The 21,098-nt window shown below is 39.0% G+C and overlaps 1 protein-coding gene across 2 annotated transcripts in view; it reads left to right on the forward strand.

The window, feature by feature from the left end:
• Positions 1-21,098, forward strand: part of UNC13C (unc-13 homolog C) — a 391,633-nt gene that overhangs the window by 117,468 nt on the left and 253,067 nt on the right. For both annotated transcript variants that reach the window (XM_030578419.1, XM_030578418.1), the window contains exons 8-9: positions 10,576-10,803; positions 15,319-15,460. In XM_030578419.1, coding sequence (XP_030434279.1) covers positions 10,576-10,803; positions 15,319-15,460 — 370 coding nt within the window. The remainder of the gene's footprint in view (positions 1-10,575; positions 10,804-15,318; positions 15,461-21,098) is intronic.

A 21,098-nucleotide genomic window follows, 5' to 3' on the forward strand; every position in this document is an offset into this window, starting at 1 on the left:
GTGGAATTGCTGACAGATGATCATTGCCTCAATACTGGTAGTATTTGCCTCTTCCAGAACACTAATAATGGTGTGTCTGTCTTCCCATTTGATCTTCAGAATCTTAAGAAGGCAGCGTTGATGGTGCCTCTCAAGGACTTTCAAGTGGTGTCTATAGGTTGTCCATACAACAGTGTTGGGAGAATAATGGCTTGATAAGCAAGAAGCTTGGTGTCTGTTTGAATGTCATGATCCTCAAAGACCCTGTGCCATAAATGTGAAAATGCTGCACTGGCACAGCTCAGGCGATGTTGTATTTCTGCGTAAATATCTGCCTTGGATGAAAGATGACTTCCAAGGTACAGGAAATGATCAACATTCTTCAGTGCCACTCCATTGATTTAGATAGATGAGGCATGTAATACCTCATTTGGAGAGAGCTGAGAGAGCACTTTAGTCTGCTTGATATTAGGAGTGAGACCAAGACATGCATAAGCATCGGCAAACACATTCAAGATGGTTTGAAGATCTTTCTCAGAGTGGGCAAAGATTGCATTGTCCTGAGCATACTGAAGTTCCACAATAGATGTTGTGGAAATTTTACTCTTGGCTTTCAGCCTGCTAAACCTGAACAGCTTTCCATCCATTCTGTAAGTGATTTCGATGCCATCTGTAAACTTCCCAGCAATTAGGTAAAGAATGACAGCAATAAAAACTGCAAACATATTTGGAGCAATGATACAGCTCTGTTTGACTCCTGTTTGTACTTTGAAAGGTTTACTCTGGGAACTAGTGCTGTTCAGAACAGTCACTTTCATGTTATCATGAAGCAATCTTAGGACATTGATGTATTTATCAGGGCTTCCAATCTTAGAAAGTACAGTCCAGCGATCACAACGATTCATGGAGTCAAAGGCTTTAGTTAGATCAATAAAAGCCATGTATAGTGTTCAGTTTTGCTCCCAACACTTTTCTTGCAGCTGCCGTGCTGTGAAAATCATATCTGCAGTTCCACAGCATGATCGGAAACCACTCTGTGACTCTGGTAAAATTTCTTCTGAGTGGGCAGAAGATGGGTTGCAAGGATCCGCACCAGAACTTTGCCTGCAGTGGCTAGGAGGGAGATATAATAATTTCCACAATCCACTTTATCCCCTTTCTTGAACAAGGTGACAATCAAGGCATCCCTCATTTCACTGAGTATCTCCTCCTTTATCCAGATTTTAAGGATAAGCAGGTAAAGCTGCTGAATTAGCTCTGGTCCACTGTTTTTGAAAATTTCAGTGGGGATCCCCTCTAGACCTTCTGTCTTGTTGTTCTTCATCTGCATGGTAGTATTGTGCATCTCATACAAATTGGGAGGGTCTCTGAGCTCGTCCCTAAATGGTCATTGAGGGATTTGCTCAAGAACTTCATCTACAACCATAGAATTACAGTTAAGGAGATCTTCAAAATGATGGCTTCATTGTCCTTCAGAAGTGTGGTTCCATCCTTAGAGCGAAAAGGATTCATACCATGACCAATTGGCCCATAAGCAGCCTTGGTGGCACTAAAGAAACCATATGTATTGTGGATATCTGCGAGATGTTGCAGATCTTGCGCTTTCTCAGTCCACCATTTGTTCTTAAGTTCTCTGGTTTTACGTTGTACTTCTGCCCTCGCCTTGGCATGGGCTTCTCTCTTTATATTACAATTTATGTCATTCTGCCAAGCACAAAATGCCATTCACAGAGACTTTTCCTTGAGAAACTACTTAAGAACTAAACAAATTTGCTGTCACTGTACATGGTAGGAAATTGCAGTCAATTAGGCTATTTGTGTGCTTGAAGTTAAGCATATGTTTAAATGCTTTTTCTATATCATGGTCTGAATTATCAGTATCTTGCAGTATTGAGCCCTGTGTATGTGTGTGCGTGAGGGTGGGGGGGTTCCTACTTAAACTTTCTTACACCCAGCTGCTGGTGGTTTTACCTAGTACGTTCCTCTATTGAAGTGCCTCTGTGCATACACCCTCTAAGATTCCTTTTGACTCAGTTCTGCTATTTTACTCTCATTTATCAACTTGCACCACTTCAGACCTCACCCCTGCATCTGGATTGTTACCTGTAGTTGTTAGTGGGCCAAATACATCCCTAGTTTGGATCCACTGAAATCTAATCCTTTGTTTCTCAGTTTAATAATTGTTTACATTTGAAATTAATTTCAATTTAAAAGTTCAAAAATAATTTTTGGCTTGACTTTTAGGCATAATTGCTCTATAACAAATGTTACACCACAACTACATATGCACAAACATTTGGTAGACTTGTTTTTAACATTTACACATGGTACAAACTTCTAGAATTAGATGGTAAATATAATAATAGTCTGGACTTGTTTTTTTACATAGACTGTCAATCTGTCTATCTGTCCTTTTATTTAATAGATTTTACGGTCAGAAGGCACCATCTTCTGTGATATACAATACAGGCCATACAGTGCAGCATTTCCAACCTCACCTAAGTGACTTAAGAGCGCAAATCCCATTGACTTTCAATGGAGAGTTGGTATGCTGCTCCGATAGTGAATTACCATCACTATCTAAGCTTTACTGACTTCAATTTCCAGCCATTTTCTCTTGTTAAGCCTTTGTCTGCTAGTTTAACGATCCCTCCACTATCAGAAATCTTCTCCCTATGCAGGTAATTGTGAACCCTGATCAACATGCCGCTTAACTTTTTTAATAGCTAATTAGAGTGAGCTCCTTTAGTCTCCCATTGTTATTAGAAGGCATGTTTTCCAGACCACAAATCATTCTTGCTGCTCATTGCTAAACCCTGTCCAGTTTTCCAACATCTTTTTAAACATGTGGATGTGAGAGCTGGACATGGTATTCCAACACAGGTCTCACCGCTGCCATATATATAGAGGTAATAAACCATTCCTGCTTGACACATCCAAGGACCATGTTAGTGAGGTGTTTTGTTGTTGTTGTTTTGCCACAGCATCATCCTGGGACCTAATGTTCAGTTGATACTTATGCCATACATATCACCATGCTATCTGAGCATTTGGCAAAATTACAAACCTAAAATGGGCACACACATTTAAGGTAAAGGGTGTTCCTCTTTGGTTACTCTGCTTCTTCTCCTAGGCAAGGCATAGGCAGTTTTGATCAAGTAAACATCTACAATGTAAGCAATAAACAATATAAAAATTAAATCCACATAAGGGATCCAGTCTTTGATATTTTTGGTCCCCTGATCACACTTTTGGGTGCTTTAAGTGCCTAGATATCAATTTTGGCTGCCCATGTGTAGATCTGAGTACTCAAATGCAGGCTTTGGATTCTACTATGCCACCTGTATTTGAAAATTAGGTCCTTACACAATATGTTTTTTAGGTTGAATAGAAATTTTAAAGGTTCATCACTAACATGGAATCAGCCAGCAAAGAAAATTTTAAATATTTTTCTCAATTCAGTGAAAATTCCATGCTGTTTTTTGCCCCTGTGTGTGCGTGTGAGAGAGAGAGAATGAAGACTGCAACTAGCAGTATTGAAAAAGGAAAGGCCAGCGCCTCAGTTGATTTGACCTCAGTGGAGCCACACCCATGTACATAGTCTGGGAATCTGGCCCATTGTCTCTCTTTAACACCCTGCCAGACAATCTGTCAGGCTAGCAATCTAGTGATTGCTATGATGGATTGCCTTTCGAGCAGTGGCAAGTTGGTTTTAAGTGCAGATTGCTGTCCGCTAGAAGTGAGTTCAGAGAACAAGCTCAGTTGGGTTAGTATTACAAGACGGTCCTAGACTGATGTTAAACAATAAAATCAGGGCTCTGTTGATTAAGCTGCTCATCTTCACCAAGATGCTGCTTTCAGAAGTAGTTATGATATTAAGTCAGAATTGATCTCTGTCACATTGTTTGGATCAGTCCTTGGGTAAGAAGGTTTTGTTAATTTTATTGTACAATATAGGTCACTGTATTGTCTAAATGACTCTAATCAAAAATGCATGGACAGGGCTGTTGATGGATTGGCAGTATCACAGGATGTAACAATAGTTTCATTAAATTATGCAATACAGTTTGAAAATTGTAACTTATGTTAGTTAATGCATATTTCCAATTTTATCTGGATTGCCTGGAAAATAAGCATGAGTTTTGAGAGTGACCCATTACTGCCACATTGAATGTATCCATGATTTATTGTTACAGCAAATGATTTCCTCAGTCTGTGCTTATTAATGAAAGTCAATGATGGAAAATGAAGCATGTTGCTTTCTTGATGTCTAGCAAAAAGACATATAAGGTCAAAGGTATTGTATTTATCGCATTGTCGAAGCATTTCAACAGTCATCTTTCACCTCCTCTATACAATCGGAAATCACTTGAGGTATTTTCAGGTGGTATTTGTTTTGTGTTGGCACTTAACCTTCGTGTGCGTAAGGATTTTTTTTTTCTAAACATGTCTACTTTTTCAGTTTGAAATCTTTGCTCACTGGAATTTGTCTTCATCATTCAAAAACTACGCATTTGTCAGTACCAAGCACAGAGATTCTCAGGAATTCTCTAGATAGAGAAGCCATAGGAGATTATGCTACCATGTCACATACCCCATGGCATTCCACTCTCACCTCAGCCATTGCTTTTCCAATCTTGTGCAGTGGATCAAACCATGCCTCCCATATGGCCATAAATATATCTATGTCTTTGCTGCTCTGTAAAGTGCCTCGCATCTTTCAAGCACAATATAAATAATAAAAAAGAAAATAGAAGATGATTAGCTCAAAAGATTCTATAAGATTCCATTGAAGTCCCCATGATAGAAGACCCTTTCAATACTGTCAGACAGACAGCCTCTTCTTGAGTCATGACAACCTGAGAGAGCTTTAAAGAAAAATGCCATCAAAACAAAATAGTAGCTCTTGATAGCATCATGGAAAAGGAATTATTCTCCAGCAGATTAAGCACGGAGCTGGAACTCCCAAATTCTAATTGCAGAGCAAATCATTTAACCTCACTGCGTTTTACATTCACCTTGTGTAAAAAAGTGAAAAATAATACCTTCAGTACCTCCTGTGATGGGTGGGGTCACAGAGAACCCTTTGGGACTGCCACCTGATGTGCTGAGACTACCTCTGAGCCCATTTTCCCTGGCAGCTTGGGACTTCAGTACCCTGTCTTGTTGAGCCAGACACACTAGCCTGATGCAAACACAGAGCCAGGTCTGAACCACGTCCCCCAAAAGCCATAGGCTTAACTGAAAACAGCTTAAAAAGTGCTACTGTCTCCAGCACCCAGATGCCCAGTTTCCAATGGGGTCCAAACCCCAAATAAATCCTTTGTACTCTGTGTAAAGCTTATACAAGGTAAACTCATAATTTGTTCATCCTCTATAATACTGATAGAGAGATATTCACAGCTGTTTGCTTCCTCGGGTATTAATTACTTTCTCTGGGTTAATTAATAAGCAAAAATTGATTTTATTAAATAAAAAAATTAGGGTTTAAGTGGTTCCAAGTAATAATAGACAGAACAAGGTAAATTACCACGCAAAATAAAACAAAAACACACAAGTCTAAGCCTAATACAGTAGGAAACTAAATGCAGGTAAATCTCACCCTCAAAGATGTTATAATAAGCTTTTTTTTCCACAGATTAGACTCCTTTCTAGTCTGTGCCCAATACTTTCCCCTTGTTCCAGCTCAGGTGGTAGCTAGGGGATTTCTCGTGACTGCAGCCCCTTTGTTCTATTCCACCCCTGTATATGTCTTTTGCACAAGGCGGGAATCTTTTATCCCTCTCTGGGTTTCCATCCCTCCTTCTAAATGGAAAAGCACCAGGTTAAAGATGGATTCCAGTTCAAGTAACATGATCACATGTCACTGTAAGACTTCATTACCCACTTGCCAGCATACAGGTATGCAGGAAGACTTACAAGTAAACAGAGCCATTTACAACCAGTTGTCCTGGTTAATGGGAATCATCAAGATCCCAAGCCACCATTAATGGCCCACACTTTGCATAATTACAATAGGCCCTCAGAGTTATGTTTATATTTCTAGTTTCAGATACAAGAGTGATACATTTATACAAATAGGATGGACACACTCAGTAGATTATAAGCTTTGTAAGAGACCTTACAAGAGACCTTTTGCATGAAGCATATTCCAGTTACATTATATTCACACTCCTAAGCATATTTCTATAAAGCATTATGGGGTGCAACGTCACACCTCCATGTATCCCCTCAGGAATTGTATGAGGAAGGCTAATTAGATAATGTTTGCACAGTGTTTGGAATTGTAAAAGTGCTCTACAACTGCTAATAGTCCTGATGATTCTGCTACCCTCAGATATTGTAAATATTGAAAGAGTTCCTTACGGCGGAAGGCCAGCTCAGATGCCAGAAGACCTGATCACCAAAGATTAGAAATAGAAAAAACAAACAACACCAGCTACAAAGCACTGACTTTGGTATTCACCATACAAAGCTGCCTTATCAGGGCAAATGATCTGGCTCCCTTTTTGTTATGTGGAATAGATTTCTAACAATATTTGCATGCAGTCATTATTCTTACAAACTAGCCTATTTCCCTAGGTAACTAAATAATGTGACTTCTTTATTTGCAATGTTCTATAAGTTTTTCTTATACTAATTATATTTGAGGTTGTATAGTGTATTGTAACGTAACCTCATCTATTTAACTCAGGCAAAAACGGCACAATTATAAGGGCTTCCAGTATATTTTTAGTAAAGCACTCCATCTTTTTTTCTTGAAGCATGGGAAATGGACAGGTCTCCCCAGCTGGCATAGAACTAGGATTAGGTGGCTTTTGAGAGAAGCACGCACAGCTGTATAATAGATCCCTATACAAAATAGACACTTATTTGCTACATTTTATAAATGTGCTCATAATTTGGCTCCCTCGTATTCATTGGTTTCCTTTATCCAATGCAGACTGCAACCGTTCCCTTTTCTCCAACCAGTGTATGAATTTCAAAGTGCCTAGAGCTAAAACTGGCTATGGAGGAGAGGTTTGTGGACTGTGGCTATAAAAAGCCTGAATAAATTACTTGCCTCATTAAACAGGCACCCACATTTTCTGGTTCTATGAAACTTTTAATCCTTTATTTTAAGCAGCTATGTCAGTATAAATGTACCTGAAATAGCAACTCACTGTTGCAAGCAGCGTTAGACTGAGTGTTCTACATTATACTGCCTGTGTTGTACTGAAGTCTGCTATTGTAAGGTTATATGAGTTACTCCCTCCTGGGACCCTCATGGGGGGAAAAAAGCATGTATCTGAGTTGGAGAGTGCAGAAAGCAACATTTTAAATAAATAAATGTACACTGGGATAAATGTCAGTGGAGAAATACATAGCCAGGGTCCAATTCTATCATTCTAACTCAGGCAAATCTCCCACTGAAATCAAAACTAGTCTTACCTGAATAAGGAATGAATAACTGCAGAATTTGGTCCACGGTATTCAATAGTATGAATCGACCATCAGTAGCATCTATTCCCAGAGGACCTATTGTGAAAACAAGTGATGTGTCTATTACATCACTGTTTCATTGGTTAGAAAATCTTCTTTGTATTGCTCTGTCATCTTGCCATTCTTGACAGTCTCCATATGGCATACACACCTGTGGTGTATCCTGCTCAGTGATCCCAGCTATCTCACTTCTTTGCTGCTATCATTTTTAACATAGCATTGACCACCTGTTTCTTGTGGCATTCTGCTCACGGATGTGCACTATAGAGTTTGAAATGCCATGCCCCCACTTTCCCATGCCCTCCTCAGAGCTACGTTTCCTTCCTCATCCTCATCCTCAACCTCCACCTCACACCTTACTCTGAGCTGAAAAATAAACCAATTCATTATCAGACACCTAAAACGCTGCTATGTTACTCAAGTACAATATGCAGTGATGAGGCTGCCTCTCAGCAATACTTTCATCAGATAGAAAGGAGAGGACTTTACAATGGCGTTGTTAGCTCTGAAGTTCCACGGTGATCAGTGCATACATTTAGAAAAATAGATATCTTCAAAGCCCTGTAACTTCTCCATTCATGAATTACAAGTTCAGCCGTAAGCTGTGAAGAATTTTTAATGATGCCCTCTCTGGCCTTGTGACTCTCTTTAGGCACATGTGTCTATTTTATGTACTGGGGCAGCTCTAGCAGTTTTGCTGCCATAAGCAAACCAGCAAATGTCCCTGCCTACTAACCAAGTCACCTGAACAAAGAGATGCTGAAAGTTTTGCTCCTCCTAATATTCTGTTTCCTTCCTTGGCCACTTTCATTGATTGTAGAATACAGCTGGCCCTGCCCTACACACATACTGTGTATAAATTACAGTCACATAAGCAGTATCCTTTGGTCTTTTCTGCCACCCACCCACAGTTCGGGAAATGAACAATAATGGGAGTTGTGTTAGAGAAAGAAACTTTCTTAGGCTCTGGTTTCAGAGCTTTGGGACACATTGTGCCCTGCTGCTCCTCAGGTGCTCAAAGTAGGAAGGCAGTGGAAGATACAAGGAGTCCTTTATAGTTCTCTGCCACAGTAGGACCCATCCATTTCCCTATACTATAGTGGAATTCAAGACATGGCCAAGGAGAAAGCGAAGAGGTAGGACTATGCTCACCTCTATACATCGGCTAGCAGAACTGGAGGAGGTATGCTGCACCCTTCAAAGGGGTATGGTGTTGAGAGCTCTGTCTCTGCATGCTGTGGAGCATGAGGACATAGCTTGTCTCCTCCCTGAGATGAATGTCTCTAAGGGCTCCTGTTGGGAGGAGCAGCTCCATGTCACCCTATCAGAGAACTGTGCCTCAATTCAGCTTTTAGTGTTCAGCTTTCTTCCTTCAACTTTTCTTGACATTGAAGCCTGCTGTAATGTTACATTTCTGTGCTAGTTATGGATAAGTGCTATGTGACAGCTAAACAGGGCACAGGTGGGCTCTTTCCCCGAAGTGGCCCCATGACACCTATGGTCCATCATTAGGTTTCCATTCAGGAGTTACAGACAGTTGAAACAAAGCAATACATTTCTTATCTTTCTTGTGCCTTCACTGCTTTTAATAAAGAGCTTTCTCCTATTTTGATACATGCATGTACAGATATGTCTTCAGCTTGCTAGCCCATCCTGGGGAAAGATTGCAAATCTCTGTTTTGAAGCTGGCACCTGGTTATTGTGACAGCTGAGAACAGACTAATGAAGAGTCCCATCGTTTCTGAGTGTGATGGTTAATAATCATCCTTCGATTTATTTTTTATTAAAAAATTCAAGGTTCTGTACCCCCTCCTATCCCCCTCCCAAACCATCCTTCCCTCTGCTCTCCTAGAGCACCATTCTTTGCAAAATGTCTCTAAATTGTCCCATTGGTACAACTCTTGGAAGAAACGATATATCCTGAATAATTTACCCAATTTCAAACAGAAATGAATCAATAAGGGCCAGATATTGGCCATTATTTCAGAGGCCCAAGGGAATGGAAAGCTGGCTTAAGGAGCCAGCAGGGGAGTCTAACATGAAACCAGCTCGCCCCGCTTCTGCTCATGGCACACTGAGCTTTCCAGTAGCATCCTTAGTTGGAAGGAGATGTGACCAGAGTGTGTTGCCCTCCAGTGTTCCTAGATTGGCCTTCCTGTGCTGGCTTGGGAGAAGGGGCTGTTCTACTTGGCACAAGATAGAGAAGCCCTAAGGCTGTAAGCATTCAGGCTCTGCGTTGACAGAATGGATTTTATCTGGCTTATGTGGCTTTTGGATATGGTTTTGTGGAGATGCTCTGCCATGAGGGGATGAGGAAACACTTCCTCAAGTGTATACAGTGCCTGCAGACTGGAATTTACCTTTGAATTGTCCTGAAAGCATCAGAAACTGTTCATATTTTTTGCTCTCTGATGAGAGGGGTTTATAATGGAAACAGTGACTGTTAAATTTATAATTGTCCTGCAATGCTATAATAATATTTGGCAACTGTAATACACCAAATAGTCTGTGCCTTGAAAATCAGGGTTTCCCATTCAGCATAGAATTTCTTCTAGCTTCTTTTATCAGTATACCTAGCAAGTAGAATTTTAATAATTCTCTAAGGAAACTATACAAAAAAAGGAAATATAAATGCTATTATATTGAGTGCTCAGAAAGGAAGAGTAATATTTAAAGTATCTGAAAGAGTAATGTCTTTCAGACAGGATCAGATCCTGAAAACTCTAATATAGACAGACAACTTCCCCATCAATGAGTCATTTGACGTATATTCTTTCTCAATTATAATGGCCACTTAGGACTCATTCATCACCTAGTATTGCAAAATATGAAATACACTACTTATCAGTATCATCTCAGGTAAAATTGTTATCCTAGCCTTCAGTATAGAGAATTACATCACAGTGGATGGCACAGCGGTTCCCAAATACAATTTCTCTTGTGTGATGGCACCTTGGCTTCAAGTTTGTAATATTTGGAAGAGCTGTACTCCAGCATTGTACCTAATATTGGCTAGGGGTTATAGAAGTGAAAACCAGACATGATAATGTGATGTGTTACCTGCTCCAGTATTTCTTTGAATACATTGATCACTTCATTTATTTTAAAACTCAGGAGCTGCAGAGAAAAGTTCTAAACATGGTGCAGAAGATAAGACCCAGAATATTATTATTGCTATGAAGGAAAGAATGAAGATTAGGGAGAGAAATAGACCAGAGGTATTTGAAGTGATCCAGGAAATGTTCCAGATTTCCAAAGAAGATTTTGTGCAATACACAAAGGCAGCAAAACAGTGTGTGTTGGATGGAACATCCAAGTGGTCAGCAAAAATAACCATCACAGGTGAGATTTTTTTTTTCATATTGAAATGTTCTCTAGTTGAAAGAAGCTCTTTCCTCCCCAGTCCTATTGCTACAAGTTAGTGTTCATAGAATATAAGATGAAATTTCATGTTAAATTTTATCTCAGGGGTATCTATAAATAGTTGGTACAATAGCATATTAACTGGAAGCTTGAGTAATAGTCACGGAAAATCCTGTACTCTGTGTAGACAATGTCAGTAAAATAAATGCATATTTCCTTCAGACATAAATAACTCCTTCTGTTTTAGGATGGGAAGATAACAAACTGTTCTTTTTTCATCTGTTCTGCCTCCTATCAGCACCTCCTGTGCTTGAGATTTTGCTAATATTGATCAATTGCAAGAGTTATAGTTGATGATCTCCTTTATGGGTTTTTAATGACTGAAATGCTAAGAAGCTAACAATTCCAACCCCTTTGGTACGAGAGTCCCCATCCATTTTTGTTTCTTGATTAAGATTGCGTTCCAGCTAAGTAATATTCATCTAACACATCTGCTCAAAACTGCTGTTAACTGTACTTAACCTTTGAATTTGGCCAGCTGCTCACAAAGATTCCCATTTTGCATTAAAGCTCAGGAATCAGGAATTTATTCCTTATATATTTTAGTTTCTGAATTCAAATATCAGCACAGGAAACTTAAATATAATAAGTGGTTGCACAAACTGACCTCCAGCATACGATACAAGTGCACGAAATAACTTAACTACAAGTGTAAAGAATTAAAAGCTAGTGATGTGAAACATTAAATGGCCTTGAATTTGATTAGATTCAACATTAATTTAATTTAACTTTAGTGTCATTAAAACTAATCCATATTCTGATTTTAAAAGTGAATAATGCATTGCGTTCCTCTCCAGGATTTTGGTGTACTGTCATAAGGGATCAGAAGATAAGCTTTAAAACCCTTTCCAGCTTTCACCACTGACTTGTGACTACAATAAAATAAAACAAAAGTTTTGCTTTCTATTAAGCATTAATGTATGTGTTAGTGAAACAGATATAATTAATTTTTTTACCCATTGATCAATTTGCAAACTGCTGTGCTTAATTTAGTCCCATGTGATCAATGTTTTTTACATGCAGTATGCTGGGTTTTTCTAACATGGTTCACAATATACCTTCAAGAGTATTGTGATCACATATTATATTTTTTCAGTGGATCAAAGATCCAAACACATGCATAGTGCTGTAAGACCCGGGAATGTCCTTATTACTGTTTATGCCTGTGAATTAAGCAGAACAGCACAGCCAGCATAGAGGTGTGAAGTTATCTTAATGTGTTACTGAGGAAATATGTGAATCCATTCATACTTTACCCACAGTGTAGAATGAGATGATAGATTCAAAAATCCCTGCACCAGATTGTATAAAACTAGTTTAGCCATTAAGGGCTTGATCCTACTCTCACTAATGTCGGTGGTAAAACTCCTATGGACTTTAATGGTGCAGAATCAGGGCCATGAGATGAATGTTCCCTAATTTATGTAGCCAGGTCACAAAACTAAACCCCCCAAGGGAAAAAAGAGGCACCTTTTCTTGATGGTTACTTTCCTTGCTTGGAACTGATGTGTGAATGGAGCCTTAGAGACTTGCCTAAAGACAGCAAAGCTCTAGTCATATCTGCTTGGAGAGGACAGGACACATCCTGACCTGGGGCCTGATCCAGAGCGCATTGCAATCAATAGAAAGATTCTGACTTCAGAGGGCTGTGAATCAGGCCCCAGATGCTGGGGGACAGGCCAGGGTGGTTAAAGGCAGCCAGGAGAGTACTGAGGTGGGCTGGGGAGAGACAGAGGTTAAGTGGTCCAGGCTGGGAGGAGAAAGTAGGAGCGAGTCAGAAATGCAGGAGGAGGCTTGCTGAGCCAGAAGCGAAGGAGAGAACAAACCTTTTTTAGCTACCTTGCTTCTGCTGGGTTGGTGGAACTGCAACACAGCCCTCTGTGCATACAACTGTGGCTTTTCACATCCACTATACAGAGACTCACATTATACAAATTAAATGTTTCTAGAAGGGTAACAACACCAATAATAATATCATGAGAATAATGCTTTCTTATGAATTGTTTCTGTTGTGGCACCTAAGATTCTCACTCATGGACATGCACTGCATCTTGGTAGGCACTATGCAAACCCATAACAATGTTTTACCCTTGCACAGCACCTTCCATCTCAGGATCTCTAAGAGCTTACAGCATTAATGTATTTAGCCCTATCAGTCTGTGAAGTGAGAGAGACTTCTTATCCCCATCTTCAGAAACTGAACCAAAATAGGTTAATTGGTTTGGAAATGGAATCTATCTCCTGAGTTCCAGACACGGTACATTAACAACATAGCCATCTTTCCTCTCCTGCAAAGTGCAGACTCCAGTTCTACTAATAATTTAGAGTAGGAAGGGTAGACGTACCCCCACCTAGGAGGTTCTGTTTCATTACTCACAGTGTTACTACAGTGTAATTCAACTGTATACCGCTTTTCAAGGAAATTATTTAGCTTCAGTCCTGAGCCACAGAACTCTGGACACTTCTTTCCCAGGTTCAACAATCTGGCATTGTACTCTCTCCCTGCCATAAGAATGGAGTCTTGCCCTATATTCTTCTTTTGAACTGTTTTCCCCTAGCTAGTCTCCAGTGCACCCACCACAGGCAGGCTTGTTGAGGTATTTCAGAGTCTTCTCTGTGGCTTCTGATCAGCAGCAGCATAGCAGCACCTCAAGTAAGATGTGTATCATGTCCACACTGGATTTTCCATTGTTTGGTTGCACCAGAAGCAAAGACTCCCCTCAGATTTGCAGTCCAAATCCTCCCTTAAGTGACTGCTGTGTAGCCACATTACCCTCAGTTTATGCTCTAAGTTGTACCTGTGCAGGTTTCTTGTGTTCAGTGTGATTACACAGGTAGAACTGAGGACAGAAGTGGGTTACACAGGTGACCCTGCAACTGGAATTTAATTAATTCCAGGGGAGATTTTCCACAGGCACAAAAGGCACCCTGGGATATGACTTCATTGACAGTCAGTGGGAGTTGGGTGCCAGCTTGTCATCTGTGACTTTGCAAAGCGCCCTTTCTGCTAACAATGAAGTGCCAGGCAGAAGCAAATCCAGTTGAATCCACAGAAATGTGGTGTTCTATAGGGCCGACAGGAGTGAACAGTAATGAAAACTTACTTTTTTTTCACAAAAGTCAGCAGATTTGACTCTGAACACACACACACGGAGCAGATCTGCTGGCTCAGAAAGTGCCCTTTGTATACAGTCACTTTTCTGAGTACACGGTGAGCTTCATTATCCCATGTGATTGACAGCAGGCTATGTTAACTAAATGGTACCATCAAGATATTTTAAACAATGTGTTCAAAATAATAAAACAAATCTCTGCTGATGTTAGCAGCCATGTCAAGTTTTTCAGCTGCAGGTTATTCTGGTTTTGACAATTTTGCATTCAAATGAGAGATTTCCAGTGTTATGAATTATAATGGATTTATATAATTGTGAGTGATATGTATTTATATTTACCACAGAGTATATATACATTAGCCATCATAAACTTTGAAAAATGTTTACACAGCTAATGGAGAGATAAGATGGGTGAGGTAATATATTTTTATTGGACCAACTTCTGTTGGTGAAAGAGAGAAGCTTTTGAATACACAGAAGCAGAATTCTGTGTAGTTTGAAACTTGTCTTTTCCACCAACAAAAGTTGATCCAATAAAAGATATTACCTCACCAACCTTGTCACTCTAATATCCTGGGACTAATATGGCTACAACATTCATGGCTAATGACAGTTACAATTATTTTCCTTGAATGCAGTCTTTCCATTGTTACTGAAGGCTTTTGACTGGCTGAGTATGCTATATAGTATTGGGAAAATATTTACAGTTACATTGTTTTAGTCCCATGTATGCCAAGGAGGAACGATAGGGTGAAGTGCTCATTAAGGATATCCATGTTTAGTTCCAAAATTCATGACAAACATTCTCCCAGTGCAAGCAAAACTCCTTTCTTAGATTTTAAAAGCTTTTCCTACTATGCAGGGAATCGTAAGACTTGAACTGAGTTAGACTGTAACATTACTTTGCTTGCAGTGCATTGAAACCACAGCTTTAGAAGGGAATCTCAGTGATCAGTGTTGCAGAAAATACTTGCTTTGTATCATACTGGATAGTAGATAAACGCTGCAGTTAATCTTTAGATTATGGCACATTAGCTAGATTCATAGATTTTTGCAGCCAAAAGGGGTCATTATGATCATCTAGTTTAACCTTCTGCATAACAGAGGTCATGGAATACACCCAGTAATTTCTGCATCAAGTCCCCAGCTAACAGAAGTTAAAATGATATTCTCTTCAGCACTCTCCTTGATTTCCTACTAACCTTTCTTTTCAAGACTCCCTATACTGTGTTTTTTCTCCTTTTTTTTGGCCACTGTTGCATGTGGTCCTTTACTATGAAAGCTGTGGGGTGAAACCTGTTTGTTTCATTTTTTGTTGCAGTGGTTTGTGCTCAGGGTTTACAAGCTAAGGATAAAACAGGCTCAAGTGATCCATATGTTACAGTACAAGTTGGCAAAACCAAACGGAGAACTAAAACTATCTTTGGAAACTTGAATCCAGTATGGGATGAAAAATTTTATTTGTGAGTATAGAAGATGCAACAGTTTTTAGGTTAACTTTGTGATGTAATGCTATTGAGTGAGATTATTTCATCTGTAAATATTTGTTGTACACATCACACATTTCCATAATGGATTAACTAGTAAATCTTTGGTTGGAATGACTTCATAGATACTGAAATCTCAGTTATGTTATGACTGCCTCACATGGCGATGAGCAAACCAAAGTCAAGTCTAACAGTGAACTGATCTGTTTTGTTTATTGAGCTGGGGCAAATTAATTAAAATAATTATAGCTATTGTGATTGTAAATTCTTCTTAATTTTCTTTTAAACATCTATTTTCCTGTGCAATGTACAGCAAAAAGAATAATGACATTTAGGAGTAGATTTTCAAAGGCACAGATGGCAGGTAGGTGCCTAACTCTCACTGCTAGTCAATAGGAGTTAGGAGTCTGGCCACTATTTTTGCCTTGGAAAATCTTGTCTTTAATACCTTTGCTGAGTGTGAAACAACTCAATATAGGGAACAAGGGACCCAAAAGAATATCATGAGTTGTGTCTGAAAAACCTGGTCTTGCCAAGGAAAACATTACTGTAGGCTTATACAGGGCATTTCCCTGGCAGCTGATGTGAAACTGGCTTCACACTGGCTTGCAGGGAAGTGTCACCACATGTGTACTTTGTCACAAACAACTAAAGAGACCAATCTAAATCAGTGCTTAGGTGTCCATGTACCTGTTCTAGGTACCAACTGGAACACTTAAATGTAGAAATGGCTGCCCTAATTTACGTAGGAACATTTCAATAATGGACCCAGATATTGGAGGTAGCTGATAAGGGAATGGATTTTAGTGTGTGAAGAAATGAATCTGTGTATGCAGTTTGAGATGGTTTGAAAATATTACTATACATTATATTTACTGTCTCAGCACAGAGATTTCTTGTTATTTGCTCAGGATATACAGATAAAGAAGAGCCCAGCTGGGAAAATCCATTAAAATAAATTCCTTTTTAATAATGGCAGTCTAATGAAATGTTTTAAAAGTTATTTAGATATGTTATATATAAATAAAAATAGATAAAAGTTATATATATATATATATATATATGTATATATAATGTTACATTGCCCTTATACTTGTTGGTGTCACCTCATTCATCAATATGGTGTATATGGAAAGTATATTCCTATAGTGGCCAGTGTTCTATTTGTTTAAATGTCAGTGTGTGTGTTTGGATAAGGCGGCAGGCATTAGACTAATATGTTATAATAAAAATATTTTTAATAATTAATAAATATCAGAAAGCTAAACCCTACCAGAAATTTTTTTTTTACTGTGCATAGAAAAAGCCTTTGACTAGAACTGCTTATTACCTAATTTAAAAACTTCCTTTCCTTGCAAATCAATTTCTAAAATCTGCCCATGCTTAAATACTTTGTCTACATTTTAATTTTTCCTGAGCTATTGCCAAGTGTTTCACAGACTTCAGAGAGAGAGAGAGAAAAATCTCTTCTTGGCTTATCTTTCATTAGCACAATGCAAACTACTCTCATTTTGTTTAATGTTCAAAAGTTTATTTATAGTTTAATATTAGACCTCAAACTTTGGTTGTGTATGACCTGTGCCTGATTTTACACTACCTTTACGGCCTTCCCTCCTGTAATCCTAGGTTCAGTCAGAGAACTGGTGAATTTCCAGCATGAGTTAGACCAGCCTCAGGGCTGCTCTAATTTAAGCCTGACTGCCTCAAACACAACCGTTGTTTCCTGCAGCTGGGTATCACCAAGGATTGAGATGTCATGTCCATACCTCCTTTCCTTGGCTATGCCACCCTCACAGGGAGCCAGGGGAAGGGGTGGGCTGGAACCACTATAGCTTTATTACAACTTCCAAGGATTCCCTTACGTTGGGGGAATCTTCCACCAGCCAGTTAAGCCAGCTGTGCTGGATGCTGCATTTTTCTGGGAATGACATCAGTCGGAGTATAGGACCAGTTAGTACAGTTTATTACCTCTTTGTGTCTAGTAAGGAGTATATCAATGTCAATCCATTTTTCAGCAGGATTGCTATATGCCACAGTATGATATGATGTACTTAACTGTTATTGTCAAAGGCAATTAAGGATTCTGAATAGTAAATCGAATCTCTGGGTTAGTTTAGAAAATATAACTGAAAGAGAAATATTTATTTCAAGCAAGGTTTTATGTTTTTACGATCATTTTAGTATATGCAAGTCTGACCTGGTCTTATGTTGCTATTTGATGTTAGCAGATTTTTTTTTACCTGTGTGTGAAAAACGTTAATGTAAATTATGAAAATATGGACAAGAGTAATGAATGTCATAAGAGCAAATACTAACACTTTATATAACCACATAATATTAGTAATCATTTTTGCAGAAAATACATGCAAATTGGAGCAAATTATAATAATCTAATGATCCAGTTTTGAGTTATATCTGTCCATTAAACTGTTATTAATAATGCCATTCAAAACATAATAATAAGTATAATTTTATCTGGTGAAACTCCATGTACAGTGGTGATGCACATCATCTTCTTCATTATTATGAGATAACCTCAGATCATTTACCACAGAATTCTGCAAACCACTGAGGATATTGCAAATTGCTCAGAGGGATCCAACACCTTTCAGTCCATGACACTGAATAATCGCTCATTCAAGGTGCAAAATACTCTACACTCTGGATTATAGCAGTGTTTAATCTCTGCCCTTCCTCCTGTCTGCCTTTCTAAGAAAAAAGAATCTCTACTGGAAATTCCCTTTTATATGTAAAATATTAGCACCATTCTTTTTTATCCAGGAATAACTTTCCTATGTGAGTAGATAATATGAGTACCATGTGTCCATATAAAAGAGAAGCTTTATCTTCTCTAAGGTGTAAAGTTCCAGGAGACTAAAGACTACCCAAGAATTGATAGATGAGAGGCTAAATTCCTACCCACATAGGCAGTCAGAGCCACTCTTCTCTCCTCTAAAAGAATGAGGAGTACTTGTGGCACCTTAAAGACTAACAAATTTGTTTGAGCATAAGTTTTCATAGGCTAAAACCCACTTCATCGGATGCAGTGGGTTTTAGCCCACGAAAGCTTATGCTCAAATAAATATGTTAGTCTCTAAGGTGCCACAAGTACTCCTCATTCTTTTTGCTGATACAGACTAATATGGCTACCACTCTGAAACCTGGCTCCTCTCCTCTGTCTTTCTTGACTAGAATCCACTTTTCTACTTGTAAGAACTAACTATAGTATTCCCCCAGTCAAGGCCTTACTTGTTTATGCCCTCACTACAACAATCCAGCTATTAACTTATATATGTCAATTGGTCCCATAAATTAAAATACTGGAGTTGAGTAATTCACAGTAGACAATATATTCAAGAAATGTAGCCTTATTTTCTGCTCACAGAATAGCCACAAGCAGATCAATATTTGTATTTATTCAACAAATATTGTTGTGAATTTTTTACTTCATGGATTGATTGTGAATATTCTAAGACCAGACTTTTGTTGCCTGATTCGTCCCTCTCACTGGTCTGAATCAGGTTAACTCCATTGGAGTCTATTACGTTACACCAGTATAAAACAACCATGAAATCAGAATCAGACCCCTTTTATTTTCCTCCCTAAGGAAAATAACTGCAATCAACATGTAAAAATGCCAATGTATTCCAATTGACTCAGTCTACAATCAAGGCTACTTAGAATCCTAATTAATTTTTGTCAGTTTGAGCTGGTATTCAGAAAATTACAGTCCTTGATAACAAAACAGGAAAGAATGCATTCACAAATGCAAATACAACTGTCCTTTACATTTCCTGATTACTGCTGTTGAACAGTTTAAGTCCCAGTACGCCACAAATTTGGTGCATGTCTTAACAGTTCTCTCCTGCTTTCCAAACAGCTTAAGATTTTTATTTCAGTTATCAGAGGGGTAGCCGTGTTAGTCTGGTTCTGTAAAAAGCAACAAAGAGTCCTGTGGCACCTTGTAGACTAACAGATGTATTGGAGCATAAGCTTTTGTGGATGAATTCACGTGGTATTCACCCACGAAAGCTTATGCAATACATCTGTTAGTCTGTACAGCGCCACAGGACTCTTTGTTGCTTATTTCAGTTAAACAATCCTGTCTCGTTAATACATTCTCCCTCACGCAGTTCAATAATCTCACAGTCAACAATGAAGGATACTCTTTCTAACCCCAACAGCCAACTTAATCCTTGTCAATAACACCCATTTTCTTTCCTGAATGTCCAGTACTGCTGTGGTAGTAGAATGGCTTTCAACACCCTTATTCACTGACACCACAAGGAGTATATGGAGATCCCTGACGTTACAGTTGTAATCATTTACTGACCCCAGGGAGCTAGGCTGCAATCGTGGTTTCAGATCATACCGCTCATCAGCTGATACAATAATTAAATTGATTTAAATAAAGAAAAATCTTGAGAATTAACGATTTAACTTTCAAAAAGAATGAGCTTTCTATTAATTCACTGACTGCACTGAATGCTCAGGTGTGCAAAACTCTGACTTATATCATATAAATGTGAACAGAGAGGTGGTATAATGGGTATTCTGCATAACGTCAGATAAAGACGATGAGCATTACAGGATAGTTTTTCAAAGGCACAAACAACATTGAAAATTACTCAGAGTGAAGCACATAACATCCATCTGTGTCTTTGAAAATCCCACACTACATGATTTGACCCCAAAAGTTAATGCCTGAAAAGACAGAAACATAAAAATCACAGAGAATTTGGGGTCTTGTGACAAAATAGTATGTGATTTTATAATCAAAGACTATCATAATGCACAAGGGAGCCGAATTAACATTACATGGGCAACTTTAATTCAGGCATTTCCTACCTTTTGAGTGCTTGATTTTACAACCTTAATGTTCTTTTAACATGGGGGAAGGAGAGTGTTGGGGGAGTGTGGGTTTTTTTGGAGCAGGGGCAGGGGTTATGTCAGGTTCAACCGAAGAAATCAATTTTTAAACTCACTTTGCAAACAGATCTTGCAAGTACTATTAGCATGCCTCCCAGTTTGTTGATATCATTGATACATATTACAGAGAAAGGATCAAAATCAGTGGCAGCCTTTGAAAAGGATAATAGATATGCATGATGGTGGTTTTGAATAGAGTACGTTAACAAAGAAAAGGCACAACAGTTGTGAAAAGCCTGACATTGTTTTCCTATGCTTTATTTCACATCCAGAGAGTCCATAAAGAGGACTTCACCAAATGGAGAAAGAAGGCAAACAAGAACTTTAAACACACCTTTTATTTTTATAAAACATTTCTATTTTATTATAAAATACACAGTAACTCAATTCTGCTGTTTGCTATGTAGGGGAAACAGTGCTTACCATCAGGGGCGGATTAGTCACTGCTCCAATGGGGCCTGTGCCCAGGGACCCCAGTCAATTAGGGGGCCCCTGGAAAAATGGGTGCCCCATGCCCCGACCTGCTTTGCCTACCCAGCACGCCTGCCAGAGAGTGGGGCAAGCCCTCGCGACCCAAACCCACTCCCCAGCAGGAGCGCTTTGGAAGGGGTTGGGGGGGGATGACTGCAGGCAGATGGGGTTAGGAGTGGCCCCCCACTTGCTCTGGTCCAGGCCCCACAAACCC

Source organism: Gopherus evgoodei, chromosome 10 (assembly GCF_007399415.2).
Source record: "Gopherus evgoodei ecotype Sinaloan lineage chromosome 10, rGopEvg1_v1.p, whole genome shotgun sequence".
Taxonomy (NCBI): Eukaryota; Metazoa; Chordata; order Testudines; family Testudinidae; genus Gopherus; species Gopherus evgoodei.